The sequence below is a fragment of the Euleptes europaea genome, chromosome 1 (genome assembly GCF_029931775.1).
Source record: "Euleptes europaea isolate rEulEur1 chromosome 1, rEulEur1.hap1, whole genome shotgun sequence".
Classification (NCBI taxonomy): domain Eukaryota; kingdom Metazoa; phylum Chordata; class Lepidosauria; order Squamata; family Sphaerodactylidae; genus Euleptes; species Euleptes europaea.
Window position 1 is genome coordinate 86137439 of NC_079312.1, and position 23680 is coordinate 86161118.

A 23680-nucleotide genomic window follows, 5' to 3' on the forward strand; every position below is an offset into this window, starting at 1 on the left:
TAAAACCAGTGACTTCAATGGACTAAGAAGGGTGTGACTCTTACCTAGGATGGCAGTACTAACTTCTTAAGAAATCAAAGATCAATAACCATCTTTCCTTCTCTAGCTAAACAAGAATGGAAATCTGTTGCTTCCCCCAGCAGTATACAAATAATCTACAAATATCTCACACCAGATCTACAACCACTTGTCCTTTCCAGGAATGTTAGTAGAGTCTTTCACATGAAATGTAAAATAATTCAGAATTACCTGCAGAGACCTTCATGTTGCCTATTTTCTTCCGGATTCTGCCAAAGGCTGACTTGAAAGGCAAGTGCCACCTCTATAAGGGCCAAATGCACTAATATAACCGAAACCTTTGTGCATAATGAATGAAGTTAAAACATGCACATAAGGGCTGCTTCACACATGATTTTCCCCTCACATGTGTGTAGGGAGAAAAAGGCAATTGATTTCTCAAATCTTTTGAATCTCCTCGCAATCCCAGTTTCCTCTATCTTTTGGACCACAGTTCCCAACCAAGCACCAACTACATGTTTAAAAGATGGGCACGTGGAGATGTGCTCTATATGAAGTCATGTACAAAAAGTAACATAAGAGCTTTACTTAGGAGCGAACAGATATTTTAAGTAGGAGCTTTCTCGGTTTTCCATCTGTTTCCACTCTCATAGCTTTGTTCCAGATTCCTCCACTCACTTACCCAGTGGGGAGCAAAGGAATGAAACCAAGTGAAGCAGGTATGGCTACCATAATGATTACAACATTTTTTGTATGTGATGTGAGGGAAGGTGAAGGAACCACAGCCAGGCTGGCAGGGGCTCAGCAGAGGGGGAAAAGAGGAAACCAAGTTTGCTCAGAGGTTCAAGGAACAGGAACGGAAGTGTCTACATCCTTCCAACTCATGCTTGCTCAGAGTACATACCCTTTTAGTGCCTCACTGGCGCCCTCCCCATCATTTGAAAACTTGGGATAACAGATGAATCCATACATAATGATATGCGCTGCACACCTATTTTGTTGCACAAGCATGTGCCTGGAAGTACATTCTCAATATGCATAGATGCATTTACATGATCTACCCGCATGACAATGATACATTTCTTCTCTGCTCCCATGTAGGACAAATATCTTGTGTGAAGCACCCCTTATCTTAATCAATGAATGAATACTGATTGGTCATAGAAATATTTATGAACACATCTTCGCTGAATTAGGCTGCATCTCCAAAACTTTTAAGAGCAATTATAAAAGCAGAACTTATTCCCCTTCCTCTTAAGGCTGAAAAGCGAGTGTCAGTTCTAGTATGCCTACGGGACAGAAAGCGTAGGAAGAAAACAGGACATTTGGCAACATGGATGCCTGTGCTGCAGTCACCACCAGAGCCACTGACTCCCCGAATGCAGAGAGAAGGACAGCTTCAAACAGCCGATCTCTTGGTCACCATTACTCAGTACAGACTTTAGCCTGTAGTCCCCATTGGTGAGGAAAGAAGGCAAGTCCATGTTGGGTATGAAGATGTCAGAAGGAGGCAAGTTGTAAGTACCCTGAGAAAGGGAAAAGAAACACGAAAGAAAAATCAAAAACCCCTTTCGATGCTTGTTTATCTGAGCATACTGATGGTAACACAATAGGTAGCATTCAATGTGCAGTCTTAAAGGCAGGCAGGCAGTCTCCAATTCCTTATTCTTATGTCAGAACCCTGAAAGAATTCACCTCCTCACTGGAGTCACAGCAAAAAGCCAATCCAATCTGAATGGCCAAAGCAATGTAAAAAAAACCCCACTCCCCCCTCAATCCAGTTTCTACAAGCAATAAATTCAAGTCCAATAGCATGGTATAAGTTTTCATGAGTGAAGGTTCACTCTGTCAGATACAAGAAAGAATAAAAACCCATCAGTCCTTATAACCAGGTCAGATTGTGGGAGGATACCTAGAAAAGCCAGTTGGAGTCCAGTTACAGAGGCACAATGCAAAACGAAATCAGCTTGATTAGAGCAAGGAGGTATTCAAAGAGGAGGGAAGTGCAGACGATGCTTACATGACTCTTCATTCTTTCTAGCAGCTGACAAAGTGAGCCTTCACTCACGAAAGCTCAAAATGTTATTGGTCTTGCGACTGGACTTGAATTTTGTTCTACTAAAACAGACCAACCTGACTACCCAGCTGAAACTAAAAGCAACAGTAGGCAGGTTAGCACGAAACATTTCAATCTCCCAAACCTGATAAGGGAGTTGACCTTATAGGCTGCCTGCATGAGACCCTACCAACAGACTGCCCCTCTTCAAATTAACATAAGCAATGGGGATAGTGTTCTGCAAAAACTGCATGGAAAAAACCCATGTTGATATCCATCTTTCTGGTCCCAAGCAGTAGATTTTGCAGAAAACATACCAGAATCATGGCCAGTTTTCTGTGCTGTCATCCCTTTAAGGTAGTCAAAAAGGGCAAGAGTCCAGTAGCACCTAAAAGACTAACAAAAATATTTTCTGGTAGGGTATGAGCTTTCGTGAGCCACAGCTCACTTCTTCAGATAGCTCAGAAAGCTCATACCCTACCAGAAAATATTTTTGTTAGTCTTTAAGGTGCTACTGGACTCTTGCCCTTTTTGACTACTGCAAACAGACTAACACGGCTACCCACTGTGAATCCCTTTAAGGTGATTGAGTATTTGCTTCTTGTGAACACCCTGCATGGTTTGCTCATAGATGCATTGCATGATGGGCTTCGTAAAACCCGAAGGCTCACTAAGAGATGATTTCACGCAAGTACAAAAAGGGTAAAATTTAAAAGATGTGAGCCCTTCCTAAATAAACAAAGCTGCTGCTGATTTGAGTACAAACTGAAGATTTCGGTAAGCAGATTGGCCATTATAAAACATTATTCTGCTTTAACAGAACTGCACATGTCAAGCCAAATTCTGCTTCTGATGAAATTTGATGGTAGCCCAATATACCACGGAGGCGCCCACTTATATCTTCTCACAGCCACTGCAACAAGCCTACAATCCCAAGTTTATTTGGTTTCAGTTTTCAGGTACAAATGGCTGAGGATAGGACTTACCGCTTTAAAGGGGCAGTGGCAAGGAATGCCGTAAGACTGTAAGGGTTGTGGACACGGCTGCCCTGGAGGGACAAGCGTATCCAGGATAGCACAAAGGTCATCGTAGGTACAGCTCCCAAGGTCATCCACACAGGGGACTTTGAGCCACATATCACCAATCTTCTTCTCCAAAGTAATGACTGCCTGGAAGGAAACATGACACCAGCAATCAGGATAAAACCTGAGTACAGTTTACCACTTTCCAAAATTCCCCAGTAGCCCTTCCACAGATAAACACTCAATACAGATAGAACAACTGGACAAGTCCTAGATAGGGGCTGTTCAATACTGTGTAACTTTGATAGCAATACATGCTTCCAATCTTTATTATTTTCAGTTAGAAATCATCATAGGGGAGGGGCTATGGCTCAAAGGTAGAGCATCTGCTTTGCATGAAGAAGGTCCCAGGTTCAATTCCCAGCATTTCCAACTGAAAGGACCAGGCTGTAGGTCAGGGGTGGGGAACCTTTTTTCTGCCAAGGGCCATTTGGATATTTATAACATCATTCGCAGGCCAAACAAAATTATCAACTTAAAATTAGCCAACCAATACGTTTCTCTTTTTTTTTTTTTTGAAAATTTTATTGGTTTTTATATTATAAATTTTCCATGTTAACAAACAACAATATACGTAGTATTAAAAACTAAATCATAGGTAATGTTGTTATAATTGTTTAAGTGCTAAATAAAAATAAAAAATAAAGGAAAATTTACTGACTTCCCCATCACCTCCGTCCGCCTCTTAATAAAGTATTCTATCCCGTCGTGATATGGTCTGATCTTAATTATTCTTATATCTCAATTAGGTTTCAGTCACATTATACTATCAATATAATTGATTACGTTTCTTTATGTTAACAATGTCATCTAGATCAGATTAAAAGGTATTCTTCCATTTTCCCCAGTCCTAGTTCATATTCACAATATTTCATCCACGCCTCCCATTCCCCCATAATTTGAACATTGTCTTTTTGATTTAAAATAGCTGTAAGTTTTGCCATTTCCACCAGTTCAAACATTTTCATAGTCCAGTCTTTTTTCCCCAGGAGTGTCTGCCCCTTTCCATTTTGCTGCATAAAGCAGTCTTGCAGCTATAGTCGCGTAAATCAAAAAAGTCCTGTGTTTTAACAAATCATCAGGTATCATATTTAATAGCATCATTTCTGGTGTTTTGGGGATGTTTTTTTGTACTATTAGTCTTAATTCGTTATAAATCATATCCTAAAAATCCTTAGCTTTGTCACAAGTCCACCACATATGATAAAAAGAACCAACTTCTTTATTACATTTCCAACATTTAGGGGATGTCACTTTGTAGATCTTTGCAATCTTCTTAGGCGTTAAATGCCATCTATACATCATTTTATAGATATTTTCTCGAATTGACTGCGCATTTATTCCTTTCAGGTCTTTCGCCCATAGTCTTTCCCATTTGTTTAGGGCAATATCATGTCCCACAGTTTGAGCCCAATTAATCATTGTTGGTTTGATTATTTCCTGCTCACAATAAATTGTTAAAAGAAGATTATATATTTTAGAAATCAGTTGAGTATTATTATCTAATAGCATCCTGTGAAAAGATTATTTTTCTTTAGAAAATCTATTCTTCATATCTTGTGTAAATACTGATTTAATTTGATGATATTGAAACCATTGTAAATCGTCTTTAAGTAACTGAAAGTCTTTTAGTGAGCTTTTCTTTCCTTCCCAGTTGATTAACTCTTGGTAGGTGATAAATTTATCCAATCTAAGTGGGCGTAATGTCAGCATTTCTTGAGGTGATATCCACATCGGTGTTACTGGTTCAAGAATGTTTATATCTCATCCATATATGAAATAAGGAGGACCTGATTATATGGTTACAAAATGATGCTTGTATCTTAATTTTACCATACCATAAATAGCCATGCCATCCACTTATATTGTTAAAACCTTCAAGATCTAACAAACGCGAATTGGATAAGTTCATCCAGTCCTTTAGCCATACTAAAGCGGCCACTTCAGCATAAAATTGAAAGTTAGGTAGTGCTAAACCTCCTCTAACTTTAGAGTCCACCAGATGTTTATAAGCAATCCTCGGTTTTTTCCCTTGCCAGATGAAATTTAATACGTCTTTCCTCCAGGTATCAAAGTATTTAACATGTGATATTATAGACAAATTTTGGAATAAGAAGAGCATCCTTGGTAAAATGTTCATTTGGATTGTTGATATACGTCCCAAAAGTGACAATTTTTTATTTGACCAAATGATCATATCAGTTTTTATTTTGTCCCATAGTTTAAGATAGTTATTGGTTATCAAGTCTTTATTCTTTGCAGAGATCCAGATTCCCAAATATTTGATCTTATTAGCCTTCTCCCAACCTGTGTATGATATAAATTCCTGTTGTTCTGTTTCTGATAAATTCTTAAATATTGTCTTTGTTTTTTCTTGGTTAACTTTAAATCCCGATACATTTCCAAAATCGTCCAAAGTTTCCAACAATATCTTCATTGATTGTGTTGGATTCTCCAAGATTAACAGAAGATCATCCGCGAATGCTCTCAGTTTGAATTCATGTTTTTTAATTTTTAATCCGCGAATGTCCTCCATACTCCTTAGCTTACAGCATAGTGATTCCAACACCAACAAAAATAATAATGGAGACAAAGGACATCCTTGTCTGGTTCCTTTCTTGATTGCGCAGTTGTCAGACATGGATTCATTCACCAGAATTTTTGCCTGTTGGGATGTATATATGGCCAATATACCTCTCAAAAAACGGTCTCCAAAATTTAATTTTTCCAATATCTTTTTCATAAAGTCCCATGAGACCATATCAAAGGCTTTCTCTGCATCCAAAAATACAAAGGCCGCCGTTTGTTGAATATTCTGGTCATAATATTCCAATGAATCTAATAAAACTCTTATATTATCTTTAATTTGCCTTCCTGGAACAAAACCTGCTTGGTCTTCATGTATAAGGTCCTTAATAAAATGCTTTATCCTATTCGATAAGACCGAAGCATAAATCTTATAATCCACATTTAACAGCGAGATAGGTCTATAATTTGAAGTTTTTTCTGGATCTCTTCCTTCCTTAGGTATCAACGATATAAATGCATGTGACCAAGTCTCTGGAGATGCTCCCATATCCAAAATTGTATTACAAAGTAATACAAAAAAGTTCACTAAATTGTCACTAAATGTTTTATAAAATAGTGCAGTAATTCCATCTGGTCCTGGTGTTTTGTCCGTTTTTTGTTTCATTATTGCTTCTTGTATTTCGCCCTTTGTAATTGGTGCATCTATCCATTCTTGTTGGGGCTTTGAAAGGACATTCATCTGTATTGAATTTAAAAACTTGTCTATTTTCTTTTTTGAGATATTTTCTTTCTGATATAAGTTAGTATAGAAAGAAACAAATTCTTTTTGTATATCCGTAGTTGTATAAACTGGTCCTTTAGCGGATTGAATTTTTGTTATAATCTTCTTTTGAAATGAGTCTTTCAGTTGGGTCACCAAAAATTTTCCAGGTTTATTAGCATGTTCAAAGTATTTTTGTTTAGCGGATTTTAAATTTTTATTCATTTCCTCCATTATTATCAAATTTAAATGGTGTTTAGATACAGAAATCTTCATTTGTATGTCATTTTTCTCTTCTTCATGTAAGGCCATAACCAGTTTTTGCTCCAAATTTTGTAGATCCCAAAGTATATTATTGGTAAATTGTAGTTGAGTTTTCTTCCAGGCCGTGTGTTTCTGTATCATAAATCCTCTTAGAACAGCTTTAAATGCATCCCAAACTGTATTCAGCGAAGTTTCCCCATTAAGGTTAATTTCAAAGAAATCTTTAAGTCCTGTAGTTCTTTTTGAATCTTGTTATCCTTTAAAAGTTTATCATTTAGTCGCCATCTAAATGCTTGTTTATTGTTCCATTCAAATGTAACTGGATTATGATCAGAAAAAGTTCTTGGTACAATTTGGATTTTACGTAGTTGCGTGAAAATAGATTTACTAGCCCATATCATGTCTATTCTGGAGTGTGATTCGTGTCTCGCTGAATAAAAAGTATATTCTTTAGCCGTTGTATTCATTGTTCTCCAGATGTCTTGTATTTCCAATTCTGAAGCCATGGTGAAGAAAGTTTTAGGTAAACATCCTTCGTTTTCGTCTTTTGCTTTTGATTTTTTATCCAAAATTGGGAGAGTAACACCATTGAAATCGCCCATCAAAAGAATCTGATCATTTGCATACTGAGAAATCAGTTCATGTAGTTGTCCATAAAATTTAGCTTTTCCTTCGTTAGGTGCATATATTCCTACTACAATCGTCTTTTGCCCCAATATTTTGGTCTTGATAATTACAATTCTCCCTTCATTGTCTTTGTACAATAGTTCAGGACTAAGGCTAGAATGAGCATATATCACAACTCCCTTTGTTTTTGTTTTAGCCGATGCAACAAATGCTTGTCCAAGCATTTGCCTATCCAGGTATTTTTTGTGTTTTGTTGCTATATGAGTCTCTTGCAGACAAATTAGGGAGTATTTGTATTTCTGTAAATATTTAAAAATTCTAGCCTGTTTGGTTTTTTCATTCAAACCATTCACATTCCAAGAAATTACTTTTGCCATGATGTAGTAATTATTGAAGCAAAATATTCAGTCTATAACACAGTGCCTCCTTCTGCTCCCTGTGGTTCTTCTTCTTCTTCCTCTTCCTTTTGTTCCAGGGTTAGTCCTTTAAGCTCTGTCTTGTATTTCCTCAGAAATTTTCCCACATCCGATGGAGATAAGATTGTCATTTTCATTTCTTTGTAGGTGAAAGCCAAGCCCTGTGGCATAATCCAACGATATTTGATACCATTAGCTTTCAAAACAGACACAAATTCTTTGTAATTATTCCTCTGTGAGAGTAAATGTCTTGGTATGTCCTTTAATAATATTAGAGGAATATCTCCTGCTGAAACCGGTCATAGTGGATCTTCATGATCCTGTCCTTAATCCTAGTGTCATAAAAAACAATCATGAGATCTCTTGGTTTAGATCTTTTCATTCTAGCAGGTAATGGTATTCTGTAAACTCTGTTGATGTCTTGGTTCAATTCTTGTTCTTCTATTTGAAATAAGTAAGCCAGATTTGGGACTACAGTTTCTTTGTTGTCTCCCATCATATCTGGAAAACTGCACAGACGAAGGTTGGTTTCTCTAACTCTCATCTCCATCATTGCTATCTGATCTTTAACAGCTGTCTGATTAGTTTGTATTGTTTCAATCTGCTTCTCTTGGCTTGCTAATTTTTTCTTTGTATCCTTGTGTTCTTCCATCACTTTCTTAACTGATGAATCCATTGCTTGCATGTCCATCTTCATAGTATTCATTTGGGTCTTTACAACTTTAAGGTCTTCTGTAACCACATCTAGCTTTTGGTTAATAGCTTGAGATGCTTGGCCAAGATTTGTCATCATAGCAGTCAGCTGTGTCATTTGTGCAGACATCTGTTCAAACTGTTTAGTTGTTGCCTCTGTTTGCTTGGCTAACATGTCTTGCAATTTCTTTTCCATGGTTAAGGTTTGTGTCGCTTCTTTCAGTTTTGTATGGGCAGGGCTATGTAATGAGCCAGAACGGGGTCTGGATGCAGACATTTACATTGAAGTAAGGCTGGTAAAATACATGTCCTCAATCAGGACCCTCTGATTAGTTGTTGATAGAAAATGTTTCAATAATCAGCTTAATAATTTTTTCGCTTTAAAAAGACCCCTATTTCACTTTAAAACAGCTTTTTAAAGTTTTGAAATACCAGCGAGTTTTGCCGGCCACTCTAGGTCGGATCAATCAGGAAGTATACCGGAAGTTGATTTCACCGTGGACCTTCTACCGCCTCTTCTCGATGGTTGTTCCCTTCAGGAACTATTTCTATGTTACTCGAGTGCGATGTGTATCCGGTCCTACGAGTTGCTTCCTGTTGTTGTAAGCCAGATGATAGAGAGGGTGGTATAGAGGGTCTTCCGGGTTAAAGAGTTCCTTGCTGCAAACGTGGCTGGAGGACCCCTTTTTTTTTTTTCTTCTTCCACCAGAAGAAAGAAGTTCACCCTCCCCTTCCCTCAAAAGTACTTCTCATTGGTGGAAATTTTAGTCCATCTTATAAGCGTCTTTCTAGCTCTTTGTTTTAGTTTAAGCTGATCAACTTGATAAGGCTCCTGCCTCTAATCCTGATGGATTTTATAGGTAAAACTTATCCAGTTCGATTAAGGGAGGGACAAGGATGCTGGGAATGTCTTCATCTACCCCCCGGTTATTCAGTAACATCAGTAAAAGACGAAGGGTTCTTGCGTACTCACTTGAGCGTCTAGAGGTGAGGTTCTTATCTTAAAGTAGTCCTTATGGTGGTTATAAGGTGGTGGAGGGTAGAGCCTTATGCCGAAGTTGCGTTTTGGCGATTTCTTCCCTAGGTGCCCTCGCAGGACCGGCGTCCAAAACTCCGAGGGACTTAAAAAAACTCCCTCAGAGTATTTGGGAGGTCAAACTGCTTTTGCGGGCTGCAGGGAGTTCCTGCTATCCGACCCACTTGCAAGGATCGGGTTGGGATGCATATAGCATCCCAAGATTAATGCAAACTTGGATTTCTCCCAGGACAGCCTGGGGAAACGTAGCACTCACCCCAGCAACACCACCGGAAGTCTACCAATACGTTTCTCCATGGCCCGGGTGGCAAAGGGTTAACACAGTTTCTTGGGAGGTCCTAGCAACTCCATAGCTGAAGACTCTTCTGCAAGGGGGGGGGGAGTTTCCTTTTCTCGGCAAAACAAACTCACATCTGGCTTGAATAGAGGCTACTCCTGTCTGCAGGAGGGGGCGGATCACCAGTCTTAACTCCTTCTGAGCTAGAGATCTGCCAGAACCCACGAAGGGCCAGACCAAATGATTTTGTGGGCCTTAAACAGCCCCCGGGCCTGACGTTCCCCACCACTGCTGTAGGTGATGTGAAAGATGTCTGCTTGACACCCTGGATAGCCGCTGCCAGTCTGAATAGACAATACTGACCTTTACAGACAGATTCAGTATAAGGCAGCTTCATATGTGTTCCTATATGTAACACTACAATATCAAACATTTTACAATTTAAAAAAAAAACGGCACGAGGAAATATCCTGCCTTTAAATTTGTCATTTCAAAACAGAACAAAGACCATTTCCCTACAAATTTATCTATGTAAAATCAGAATTTCTCTGCTGTTTTATGTTAATTTTTATTTGAAAATCTATATTCTGGAAGTAGATAAACCAATCCTTGATACTAGGAGGAATCCTTTCTTTGTCCAGCTGGTGGTAATGCAAAATCCAGCAGCCCGTGGAATACTCAATATTAATTCTAAACCTGTGCTCCGAACCTTATTTTCCAATTAGCAAAATAGTTATTTAGTTTGATGGTAAATGATAACTTATCAGGAGTTAAACCCAGTACACATACTGAATGGATTTTTGTTGGGAGAGATGCTAATAAATTTCATCTTCTCCCACATTAAGGTCATGAAGGTGATTATACAACACATAATTAACTCCTGGGATTCACCGTTACAGAGCGATTTTATTTCTTGGTAAAGCAGCATGTAATGGAGGACAGGTCTATCAAAGGTAGGGTTGCCAACCTCCAGTTGGTGGCTGGAGACCTCCCGCTATAACAACTGATCTCCAGGCGATAGAAATCAGTTCCCCTGGACAAAAAGGCTGTTTTGGCAATTGGACTCTATCACATTGAAGTCCCTCCCCTCTCCAAACCTTGTCCTCATCAGACTCCGCCCCCAAAATCTCCAAGTACTTCCCAACCTGGAGCTGGCAACCCTAATCAAAGGCCACAAGATACCCAAAAGGACAACCGATGTAGTCAGAAACAATATGACTCAGAGTACCAAAAGCATGGGACCGACAACCAAGCTTGTGCTCTCATGCCCTCGTTGGTGTACTCCAGAGTCGCCTGGGTGAATCATGATGGAAAACGATAGCCAATGGTCTAATTCAGCAAGGCAGCTCTTGTTCTTAGGCATGATAAACCACCACAAAGGGGCAGTAAAGAGAAACAAGGAGTCACACTGCAACAAACGGAGGTGAACATTTCAGCACTTCTAGAGTGAGAAGAACATGGGGTTAACTTAAGCATTGGTGTAGTTCTCGTATTCCCGCCTCCCCACAAATACTCAGGTCTTTCTTCAGCTTCTAAAGCATCAGCCGGGGGTTGTGTGGAGAGGCAGCTTTTTTCCCTTCACAACCACCCAGCTGCTCAAAACCTCCCCCTCGTTCCCCAAGTCATCCCCCCCACTTTCAAGATGGAAAAAATATGGGGGACTTCCCAGTAGGAAGAAAAGGGGATGCACTGGGTTTTGGGCAGACAACTGGCTAAGAAGCATGGGTGTGACTAGGAGGAAAAGGGAAAATCACAGAAGAAGAGCTTTCCTGATTGCCTTAGGCCTTTCCAATCTGTGCTGACACCGAAGGTTTTATTCATAAAAGCCGAGTCTAAACATGTAGGCTGGCTAGCAATGGACTGATAAAGCCTGCCTCCTCCAGTTTCTTCCAGATCAGGTTCCTTCCCTCCCTCCCGCAAACCAGCGTGATCAGATCTTGCACAGAAACAGCTCATACAGCCAGCGATATCAAAGGTTCCACTAAGCGTTTCCGCTTTTGCTGATGCATCAGGCGAGGTGGCAGTTCCCCTCCCATTTAACCATGCTTACTTGCAGCCAGCTGCGAAAGGACTGACTGAAAAGCACTCGTTGAGAGTGGCCGTGAGAGTCTCCGCCGTGTCTATTGCGGTGAAAGGCTCCGCCTGAGGGCGCAGTTATCGGCTGAAGCAGCCTTAGGTCTCACCAAGATTAGCAGTGAAACCAAGAGGGAAAGAGAGAGATTGGCCGATGATGCATGCTCACTTTACCCTTCTTTATTCCCCGTTTCAGCCAGGATCAAAGCAACCTAGGTTGGGGAAAACTGTATGCATTGGCTTGAATGATGATCAGGGAATAAACTGTGTGCAAATTGGGGGCATGAATACAGGAAAGCAGTCTCCCAAGTTCAAATCAAGTCCCACCCCTTTAATTGCTGGTTAGTGATTGGCCCACCTCGTGAGAGAGCATTTCCTTCCCCCCAGACCCAACTGCCGCATAAAAAAGCATTTTAAGAACAAAAAACAAAAAATGGAGCCATTTGAAAGAAGGGGGGGCAAAATCCAAGCCTTATTTTTAAAAAGCCGTTCTTTCTCTCAAAGAGCTCCCAGGAAGCAATTGAATCCCTGCCTCTTCGTGATTGGCTGTGAGAGATGTCAATCTTCGCTGCTTCCCCTGTATGGCTATCAGCAAACAGAACAGAAGAGGGGTTTGGAAAGGGGGTGGGGAAAGCTCAATGCCAAGCAAGTCTATGCACGCTCTTTGCATCTGGTTTCAGCTAGGAAAGACCGTTTGACTCCGGCAAGAAGAATGGGAAAAGCCGAGTTCGTTTAAGGTTGCAACGGGGTTGAGCCGAAAAGGAATGAGGTATCGTGCATTTTCAAAAACTTGATCCTGGCTGAAACAGGGCATGAAGGAGGCTAAACCGACCATGCATAAGTGACCAGAGTCCCAAGTGTTGCTGGACCATAGTTTTTGAAAGCTACTGCCATCTTCTCCTCCTGCCTAGGGGGAGGGGGCATGCAAGTCCCCTCCTGCTCCCTCCCTACCCCCTGCCCCTCTCCCCACTTAGTGTGTGAGGCCCTGTAACTTGCAGTGCAGCCTGAGGTACCTGCAAACCAAAAACAATCGTTCCCATGTGACATAAATAAAAAGAGAAATCTTTTTAAAAAAAAAAGATTAGAAGTGACTTCACACAATTAGCAGTGCCTCTCTGGGTCTCTCCTGCAGCAAGCTCTCCAACTTATTTTGTAACTTACGTTGTTTTAAAGGCATTGCTATCCACAGCCAGTTGGTCATACCATACAGTTTAGATACTTAGGAAAAAATCTAACCCTAGTTCAAGGAAGATGTCTGCCTTGGGATAAATGTAGTGTTGGACCTTCCAACGAGGTGGTACACCAAGCTTAAGAGAGCTGTGCTGCCTCTTACTACGCTTCTGTGCAGAACTACCAAAAAAAAAAAGGAACTTGAATGGAGCAAAATGCAGAGGTACTGGAAGTGAAACAGGTTGTGCGCCCTCCAGCCCTCAGGTTCTTCTTCAGACGTTACCACAGAAACACTGTAAAAGGAAACGAACCTGCTTGTACTTCTGTCTGTTATTTAAGATTAGATTATATAAAGATCTGTAACTCTTTCTCTTATTGTGACACAGTTGCAGAAAGGGACTGTTTTCCGCTGTAGAAAAGGCTGGGGAATGGAAGAAGAAAAAGTCCTTTCCTTTCCTTTATCCCTTAGAAGCTCCTTGATCCATTGATCTTGAGCAGCGTAAATCTAATGTTTGAGAGATATAAGGACTGAAATAAATCTTGCCACTGACAATGTAGCCTTGGGATCCCTGTCACTTAATAAAAAAGGCATTATGTCAGAGACAGGGGCATTAGATTTATATGTTAAAAGGGGAGAGATATAACGTGATCGAAGTGGAAGAAAAAGATCCCAAGCCTAACAACCACAGTAGGAATTATCTCCAGCAGACACCAAAGCGAAAATAAAGATCATCGCGAAATTACCAGTAGAATGGTAATAAAATCACCCAGACAGGAAAAGACCTGAAATTAAAGAAGTTTACAGCACAGCCATTCCACCAAATTTCTCAGCCCTCAGCCCTGAACTATACATCTAGACCTGTTAAGAACGAAAACTGCAGTATATCTAGATGACCAGATGGAGTGGTTCAGCACCAACAACAAACGTAGACAATATTCTTCAGACTACACTGGGCCCCAAATCTGTAGGTACAGATTATCATCATCAAAATTTATTTCAATATAAAATCAGCTCCAGAAGATTAGCAAATGGTTAGAATAAAAATAAAAGTAAACATGTATAATATGGCAAATATAAAATAGTAAATTGAGAGGGAAATAGAGAAGAATAAAGTCCTCCACAAGCAACCAGGCAGAGTTGCTAAGACTTAAGTCAGCTGCTTTCACATCCCACTTGACCGCAGGCAAAATTTAGCAACTTTATAAATTATCTCCTAGCAAGAACAAAGAAGGCATTAAATTGTTCAGATCTTTCCGGTATTATTGACAAAGCTGGAGCTATATACTGATGTCAAATATCATTATAAAATGGGCAGTGCAGCAAAACATGTTCAATGGACTCTATTTTTCCAGTATTACATGGACAGAGTCATTGAGAAAGCAGGACCCGATGGTATCGCCCTTCCAGAAGGGCTGAGGGTGAAGCATTAAAACGTGCCAGCATAAAAATTCTCCAATATTTGGGGATCTCAAGGGACCTAAGATAATCTGCCGGTTAAAAATATTTGGTACACTGCAAAATAACTGGATATTTCTGTTTCTGTGCCCAGTCTCGCATGAATCCATTTCCGTTCTAATGCTCCCTTTTCCCACATAGTTCCCAGGTACTATCCGACCATATTTGCCCACAAGAAGCAAAGCTGAACATTCAGACAGATACATTAAGCCAATGCTAGTGACATGCGGTTGTTTAATAAGAAAGACTGGACACATACTCCTGCTTGGCCTTAGGTTTCACACCACACCACTTAGAGAAGGCACTAAAGCCTCTGTGATTCAGACCAAAGGTGAATATTTTTCACAACTGCGTTTGTATCTAATCACTTCACTGGTATTACACATGCCAAAGGCTTAAATCTCTCTTCGCTTAAAAACAAACAAAAGGTGACTGACCAATGTTGGTTGCACTGCTGTGATTATTTCCTGTCTTTTATAATATCCACAACTATGTTTTTAGAATCTTTTTATTTAAAAAATTGCAATTTATCTTAAGTTTACCTAGGAGATTCTGGTTATGTACTTGACAGCTGAAGTCAGACAGGCAACCTAGGCAGGCACTTATGGCCCATCCACTGAAAAGATGGTAGTTTGGGAACTGCCAGATGCTCAGTATCACTTCCCTTTCTGTTTAGCTGCTTGGGACTAACCATCCTGTGGCAGAACAGTAGAAGAAAAAAATCACATGGGTGCCTAACTATCAATATGTCCACACTTTCCTTATGACTTCCAAGCTACTGCCAAAAGTTCTGAAGAGGTCCCTGAATTTTCAAATTGTCCTCCAGAGTCATACCCTCCTACTCTTCATTCACTCAACAGCCAGGAGAGAACAGCCGATGAGGGACCAGGAAAAATTAGGTCCATGCCCCATTTATTATCTTTGGAGAATCAAAGTGTCATACAGCATGAAAACGTTTGTACAACTTGACTGGCTAGAACCACTACCCAAATTTGGTTAGCAATTCTAAGAGCACTAAACATATGTTTTGTTACCCATTTACTAAACCCGGAAATATAAGGGAGCCATTTCAGCTTTGCTTGGCTCCCTCGTCTTTCACATACCTTCACAGGCGCATCTAGAGTTATCGTGGTGGTGCCTGAGGCACTGAGCGTCACATCTCCTGGGATGCAAATCGGGTCTGGAATTAAATTCAGGCTCTTCATTTGAGCAGGGGCTGAAGGAGCACAATTCTGCCATGCAAAGTTGTGTACCTGGTGGAGTCAGAGGAGCAAAGTATTACAAACATTGCATTAATTTGTCAGTCGAAGCAAGCTGAGCTAGAAACACCTAAGAGACCAAGTACCAAGTTTTGTTCTTGCCATGATGTCCAACAGATACAGAAGACAAGTTGACCGCACAAGATGCCAAGACAAATGTCTGTGGTTCTCCATTCTAGTGCAACTAGATTAAGGAAGAGGGGGGCATAAGGAAGGGGGGGACCAATTTCAAGCAACATCCTGGGGATCTTATGCTTCCGTCACCATACACAGGCTGCTTGCTTCCTACACAGTCCACATCTGAAACTGCTCCCAGCAGAGAAATCGCAGCATTTCCTCTTTACATACTAAGCAGGCAACTTCTCTTTGGGGTAAATGTTTGCCTTTGTCTATGCTACTTCATAAAGCATCAGGATGATACTACAGTATCAATCATCTCCAGAGGAAAATAGCCATTTCATATAATGAGTATATATTTTGAGGATTTTTTAAGGCAGACTTGGTGCAGAGAAGCAGATGAAGAGTTGGTTTTTATATGCCAACTTTCTCTACCACTTAAGGGCGAATCAAACCGGCTTCCCTTCCCCTCCCCACAACAGAGACCCTGTGAGGTAGGTGGGGCTGAGAAAGCTGTGACTAGCCCAGGGCACCCAGCTGGCTTCATGTGTAGGAGTGGGGAAACCAACCTGGTTCACCAGATTAGCATCTGCCACTCATGTGGTGGAGTGGGGAATCAAACCCGGTTCTCCAGAGTCCACAGCTCCAAACCACCACTCTTAACCACTACGCCACACTGGCTCTCAGCACACACTTCACCACAATAGATCTTCCATCTAGCTTGTCTCAATGAGCTTAGATATTCTGTGGCAGCATTGGCACCCCATCTTTTGTAAGCCAAATCAAAGTGTCATGACAACTACAATTAAGCAGGTATATGGAGCACGTCAAGGTGTGAGGTCAAGGCAAGAAGACCAGGGCTTGCAAAGAGTTACCAAAGGCCCCCAGATAAAGACGCCCTCTGGGCTTCACTCCTCATATCACACAAAACACAGTAAACACATAAACACAAATCACATTATTTGCCCATTTCGTAAACACCCCCCCAGGGGACCAGGGCCCCTAGAATTTTGTCCCCCTAGTCCTCCCCTCTGCAGCAGGTCTGAGGAAGACCAAGGTTCAGTGGGATGACATTCCAGGATGTAGACTAGAAAGAGGCCAAAGGCAGGTTGACTGGAGTAATGCTAGCATCTTCTTTGAAAAACTGAACTGTTCCTGTTCTTTTAAAAACAGCCAAATGCACAGAAATGCCTCTTTAAACTTTTTATGTAACACATCCCTATGTCAGGATGAGGATCAGTATAAAAATGACAACCCCAGCCTGGATGAAGGAGATACAGCAGGCAGCAGACTTGAAAGTGTGCAGACACTTGAAAGGCAAGTGTCTGAACATAGTGAATGCCCTCCAACAATTCACAGATGAAAATAGGGACAAGTTCTTCTGTACTTTCCCTTCTTGTGTGTGCATATGTGTGCGTGCGTGTAAAGTGACATTAACTTATGACAACCCCTTAGTTTTTTCAAGGCAAGAGACTTACTGAGGTGGTTTGCCACTGCTTTCTTCTGCATAGCTACCCTGATATTCCTTGGTGGTCTCCCATCCAAGTACTAACCAGGGCTGACCATGCATAGCTTCTGAAATCTGACGAGATCAGGCTAGCCATATCAAAGATTATTGCTGGAGTGACCTGGTGGTTTACATGTTTTAAATATTAAGAATATTTAACAGAAAATAATAGGATTTAACAGCAGATCTGGTTGTAATTACACTTTTTATCAGCACTATTTAATTCAGGCAGCTATGGAAGGCGGTGGAAGGAAAGTTTTGACACCCTTTCCCCCCTCTAAAAATGCATATCTAAAAGGAGAAAAATAGGGATAGTTGTAACATCTGGAAATATACATATATAGAGAGGAAGAGGCCTGAAGAAAAGAAGAGTAGGAAGCTGAAAGAGATGAGAAGACAAAGTTGTAACTGTGGAAAAACATCACACAGCCTAAGGTCAGGAGACTGCACACCAGTAATAGAAGGGTAGGTAGAGAAGGAGGAATGCTGAGCAGACAGAGACCTGGTTGAGAGTCAGGTGCGCTAAAAAGAAGACACACATAGTAGATGAAGGGAAACCTTAAAATGAAAAGGAAGGACCTGAGGAAATAGTGGGTGCTGGTAGGACCTATGGCATCTATAGGCTATAATACATTGCGTACACTCTACGCATTAGTTTCTAAGGCCTAGTTCTCACTGAGATGTTATACCTGTGTCTGCATTTTACCACTTCATGTGATTCCTGGACTCAAATGGTTTAATGTTGCTCTGTACAAAAAAAAAGTTACATCTGGAAAGCTAGATGTCAGGGAGTTCCAGCCTAGAGTTTTTCCCAACGCTAGTTTTCTATGTGTAGGGATTTTCTCTTGTATGAAGGTACAGCAACACATACATCCAGATGCAGACTTACCACTTCGGTGAGAACTAGGCCTAAGTTTCCCTTCAGATCATAATAGAAAGCTTTCTTAAGTCAGCAACCAAATGTGATTAATTCCCAAGCCCTTGCAAAGGAGGACAGCGATCAACTATAACTAGATCAACTAGCCAGTGTGGTGTAGTGGCTAAGAGTGGTGGACTCTAATCTGGAGAACCGGGTTTAATGCCCCACTCCTACACATGAAGCCAGCTGGGTGACCTTGGGCTAGTCACAGCTCTCTTAGTGCTCTCTCAGCCCCACCTACCTCACAAGGTGTCTGTTGTGGGGAGAGGAAGGGAAGGTGATTGTAAGTCGGCTTGATTCTTCCTTAAGTAGTAGATTAAGTCGGCATATAAAAACCAACTCCTCTTCTTCTAGAGGCAAAACCTCACATGAGGCCCTGAGCCAGAAGCAGCAATGAACAGATGGCAAGGAAAAATGCAGACAGGCAAGGGAAGCTGGAATTTTGCCAGGGCTCTTCCATTTGTGATACAACGCCATGGTGCTCCCTGGGGTTTCACTGATTCCCACCACTTCCAAGGGTTTTTTAATCCACAACTGTGCTAAGCACGTTAATTTGTGGACCCCTCACAACGTATTTAAGCCCACCTCAGATGTCGCAAGACTTCTGTGCAGAAAGCACTTCCAACCTAGCAGCTAGTCAGCACTTGGCAACCCCATAGGCAGGTTGCTCTATCATTCTTACACAGAAGTGATTTCTATGTAGGATACAAACCTGAGACAGACTGGTTAGGCAGGGCAACTCCCCTTAGCTACTAGTGAAACCTCTGCCAGGTCACGGGAACTACTTGTACATTACCAAGAACCGTTTTTGACCTAAAAGCTCAGAACTGTAATCTACAATCAGTTTCATAACAAGGTTCTCCAGGCCTCTACATGCTGAAGTGGGTGTATAAGTATAGTGCCACTCCTCAGGCACTTTATGGACCTCTGTATATCCCATACTCTATTAATCATGTTGCTAGATTCTGAGGATAGTCAAGCTTGACGTACCATACATAAGAAAGGCACTTGTTCTTGAGGATCAGGCGACTAATGTTTTGTTAATAAGCCATTTACTGAATGTTAGTAGCGTAACTAACAACAGACTTCAAAAGGCTTAGAAGGGGTTAACTATTTCGGGTTGAACTGCAAGTGTCTTTACAAACAGAAAAAATGCAAAGGCTCGTTAGTCCTTTTGGAAATAAGCATCCTTTCTGACAGGTACACTTGCGATCAGGTGAACTTTTAGAAAGCTTAACATTCAGGAGAATGTAAGAGAGGATTAAATACAGACTCTGTCTAGAGATGCACTTTAGTAAGAGTGAGGCACTATGACCAATTACTTAACACAATGGAGGATAACTTAGTGGCCTATACCATAGGAAATCCGGAGTGCCAACTATCTGAGGTTTATCAATCTGTTAGTCATTAAAGTATCTTTTTTTCCTTTGAATATAGTTATTGCTTTAAAAGTACCTGATCATTACTTAAGAGGTCAATTGGGCAAATCTTGTTGACCAGTCAAATGTCAATCCTATTCAGGACACACTCAAAGAAAATGTCTGGCCACAGAGGCAAATAAAACCTTGTGAGGTGTGCTCAATACAGAATTAGCATTTAGTGGAACAGAAAAAGGGAAACGGCATATATGATAACACCACAAGAGAGAGATTTTCTCTTGGTAGGCCCTCAACACAATCTCTTTCTTCACTCAAATATTTGTTATTGCACAGATTATTGATACTTTATTACTTGAACATTGTCTTGAAAAAAACAAATGGACTCCCAAGCATTGGATGCACTGGAGGGGAGGGGGAGTCTGTTTAGTCACTTAATGCCAACAGGTTCCTGTAAAGCTACAATGCACATGTAATATGCATCAGCTTCAAATGAATCAAGAGGAAACAGTGTTTAAGAAAGCTGACTTTTGCAGATACGGTAAAGTAACCAGAGAGTTAGATTTGGTTCAGACATAAAGCAAAATACTCTTTAATTAAAGTAGCTACGGTTAGTATGATTACCTGAATGCTTGTTACTCCACTAATGATGGTGAGTTGATCCCTCCATCAAACCAGGATGATATGAATTCAGTTTATTTACCACAATTAGTCTTAACTATGGTTTTGCTTGACCCAGGAATCCTACCTTAGCCCTAGTTTGTCCCCTGGAACTACTGCCATGAACAGAGATGCTTAACCAGAAAAAGACAATGAGGCAAGCATGTGTCGAGGAAAACCAGGAATTCAGTGATCACCTGCAAGCTGAATCCTGATTTTACACAATGAACATAATTAACCTACACCACTTTCATGCTATGCCTGAAAACGGTTTCTGGCTTGCTGAAATTCCAGTCCAAATCCCCATTACCTGCAAGTCTCTCTCTCTTAGGCTAAAGAAACTCAGTCTTTGGACTATACAAATGCATGCGATTGTAAAAGCATGTTCATAAAACAGCCTCTCTTTTGTCATGTCAGCCTGGGTCAAACTGATTTTGGAGACTGCGAGGGGAAGACTTGGCAAAAGGCTTTTCACTGCCACCCAACATGCATTAAATGCATTACTAAAACACTTCCAATACAAACAAACAGCTGACTGATCTACTCCATGTCAACTGCACTATAATCCTATGCGTCCCACACAACACTGGAACAGTTTCCTTCTGCAAGTCTGCACAGTCTCTTATTAACTCTAGACTACATTCTACATATTTATTCCTTTTACTACCCTATAATTAAATTACCAGTCTTACTAAGTAGCAGAGACAAGCCCTAGCCCACAGAAATTTCACTTTTCATTAATGGTTACAGCTAACTGTAATATTTAATTCTACACATTCAGAGATTCTTGACTGAGGGAAGAAATGCTGCTAAGAGACATCTGCAGTTACAACTACCTATGAGAAATAGTAAATGTAACAGATTTTCGGTGATTACTCAAAAATTGACCTTTTTGCAATACACATTAGACTGCTGAAGTGGTTACCACTTCAGATAGGGTATGACAGTATTTACTCAAATGCAAGACTAATTTTTTTCCAGGTATGCCATAAAAAACAGGGGGTGTCATCTTAAATGTGCGTACACATTACAGTTATGTGTGTGTGTGTGTGGTGCCGTCAAGTCACTTCTGACGAAATTACAGTTATATCGAATAATAAAAAAAAATTGTGTATATTGGTTTGTTGGGGCGGAAGTCATCTGAAGTGGTAACTACTTCAGGAGCCAGCATGGTGTAGTGGTTAAGAGCAGTGGTTTGGAGCGATGGAGTCTGATCTGGAGAACCGGGTTTGATTCCCCACTCCTCCACAAGAGCAGCGGAGGCTAATCTGGTGACTGGATTTGTTTCCCCACTCCTACACACGAAGCCAGCTGGGTGACCTTGGGCAAGTCACATTCTCTCAGCTTCACCTACCTCACAGGGTGTCTACGGGGAGGGGAAAGGAAGGTGATTGTAAGCCGGTTTGAGTCTCCCTTAAGTGGTAGAGAAAGTCGGCATAGAAAAACCAACTCTTCTTCTTACATTCAGGGCCATTTTTCTTTGAAATTACATTTAGTACAATATCAGCCACTCTACTTTAGTACTAAACCTTGGATCTTTCATAATTATACCAAATTGGCCCCAGGGGCAAGGTGACTATGTTATGATCATTCACACATGAAGGAGTAAGGGAACCTTACAGTCTCGACTGTGAAAACTGCCTTAGTGGCCTGTAATGAGAACAGTTTGATGTAACTATGGTCGTACTACAATGCACTTTAAACCAGTGGTTCCCAACCTTTTTTTGACCAGGGACCACTAGGACTTCTTTGTTCGGTGCAGGGACCCCAAGGTTCAAAATAAAAATTCCGAGAATTTGAAAATAAACTTTAATCATAACTGTTAGTTAAACATTAAGCTTAGAATAATATTTGAATATATATTTTTCTAATAGAGAACTTTTAATTGAAAATATTAATTTATTATGGATTTATAACTTTGTTTCGCGGACCTTAATTTAGTTCTTGCGGACCCCTGGTTGGGAACCAGTGCCCTAAAGTATTCTGGTGGATCATTTTGTGTGTGTGTGTGTGATGTGTGTGTTAAGAGCTGTCAAGTCGCTTCCGACTGATGGCAATCCTATGAATCGAAGTCCTCCAAAATATTCTATCTTTGCAACCTTGCTCAGATCTTGCAAATTGAGGGCTGTGCCTTCTTTCATTGAGTCCGTCCATCTCTTGCTGGGTCTTCCTCTTTTCCTGCTGCCTTCAACTTTTCCTAGCATGACGGTCTTTTCTAGTGATCATTTTAGAAGTGTGCAAAAAAAAAAAAAAAGTGCTTTCTGGGTCCCCCCGCAACTGCGGATAACCCAATCTCTCTCGTTGGACCAGTTCTCACAAAATACCCTCCCTCCCCAGGCATCCGGCACTCTGGACCGGAGAGGCCGACCAGCTAGAACTTACCCTGCTCAGCCTGATGGGCCCGCCATTGCCTAGCAGGAACCGCTGGTGCTGCGGGCCTCCCAGAACAGCTGGGCACAGCTGCAGAGCGGACAGGGCCAGCGCGAGGAGCAAAGCTTGCATGGCTCGCGAAGGAAGAGGAGCCGCAGGATGGAGCGAAACCCAGGAAGCGATGCGATGCACAACGGCAAGAGCTGGGAGTGGGGGCTGGCTTTATAGCTGCCGGCGGCCGGAAACAAGGAAGCGGTCTTCGCTGCAGAAAGCGACAGGAGGCCGGAGAGAGCGGCTGTCGGCGGCACCGACAGGAAAGTCGAGCTGTTTGCTCCGTTCCAGGCGCCGGCGTGTCCCCTCCCCCCGCCCCGGAGGTCCCGGCCACGCCGCTTTCTCCTACTCCGCGTTGCAGCGCCGCCTCTTTTCGGGTTGCCCGTGGACGGGAAACGAGCGAGGGGGGCTCGCCCGGCAAGCGCAGGTGGACGGGAAGAGGCTCCGCCCTCTGCTGGAATGGGGAGCGCGCTCGCCCGATCCCTTCGCCGCCCATGGCTGAGACTCGTTGAGCGCTGATCCAGTAGCCGGGGTTTATTTCTGACCCGATGGAGATCCTGCGTTCCAGGGCGGCTCATTCCGGCGTGCGAGGTCGTTTGGGAAATTAGAGCAGGCTCCGAGAGGCATTCAACTTGCTCATTACTTATAGGATTGTGTGATGGAGCCTTTCCCCCCCCCCCCAATTCTGGGGAGAGCCCCGTTGCAATTTTTGTTTTGTTTGTGCTGGAAGTATGTTCTTACGACACACGATTTAAAGCAGTGGTTCCCAACCTTTTTTGACCAGGGACCACTAGGGCTTTTTGGTTCGGTGCAGGGACCCCAAGGTTCAAAATAAAAATTCTGAGAATTTGAAAATAAACTTTAATCGTAACTGTTAGTTAAACATTAAACTTAGAATTATATTTGAATATATATTTTTATAACAGAGAACTTTTAATTGAAAATGTTAATTTGTTATGGGTTT

At 41.5% G+C, this 23680-nt stretch overlaps 1 protein-coding gene across 1 annotated transcript; it reads right to left on the reverse strand.

Annotated features, from left to right (window-relative positions):
* Positions 1-1370: 1370 nt before the first annotated feature.
* Positions 1371-22797, reverse strand: GM2A (ganglioside GM2 activator). Its single transcript, XM_056865068.1, has 4 exons — positions 22678-22797; positions 15561-15710; positions 3061-3243; positions 1371-1544 (listed from the first exon to the last, which is right to left on the reverse strand). The coding sequence occupies exons 1-4, from the start codon at positions 22795-22797 to the stop codon at positions 1371-1373; spliced, it is 627 nt and encodes a 208-aa protein (XP_056721046.1).
* Between the last annotated feature and the right edge of the window lie 883 nt (positions 22798-23680).

Excerpts from the sequence above, each read along its gene's own strand:
- GM2A (XM_056865068.1), bottom strand. The coding sequence starts at position 22,797 with ATGCAAGCTTTGCTCCTCGCGCTGGCCCTGTCCGCTCTGCAGCTGTGC. Across the intron at positions 3,244-15,560 it reads CTCTAGATGCGCCTGTGAAG|GCAGTCATTACTTTGGAGAA; the intron begins GTATGTGAAAGA and ends GTTTCCTTCCAG. Across the intron at positions 1,545-3,060 it reads GCCACTGCCCCTTTAAAGCG|GGTACTTACAACTTGCCTCC; the intron begins GTAAGTCCTATC and ends TCCCTTTCTCAG.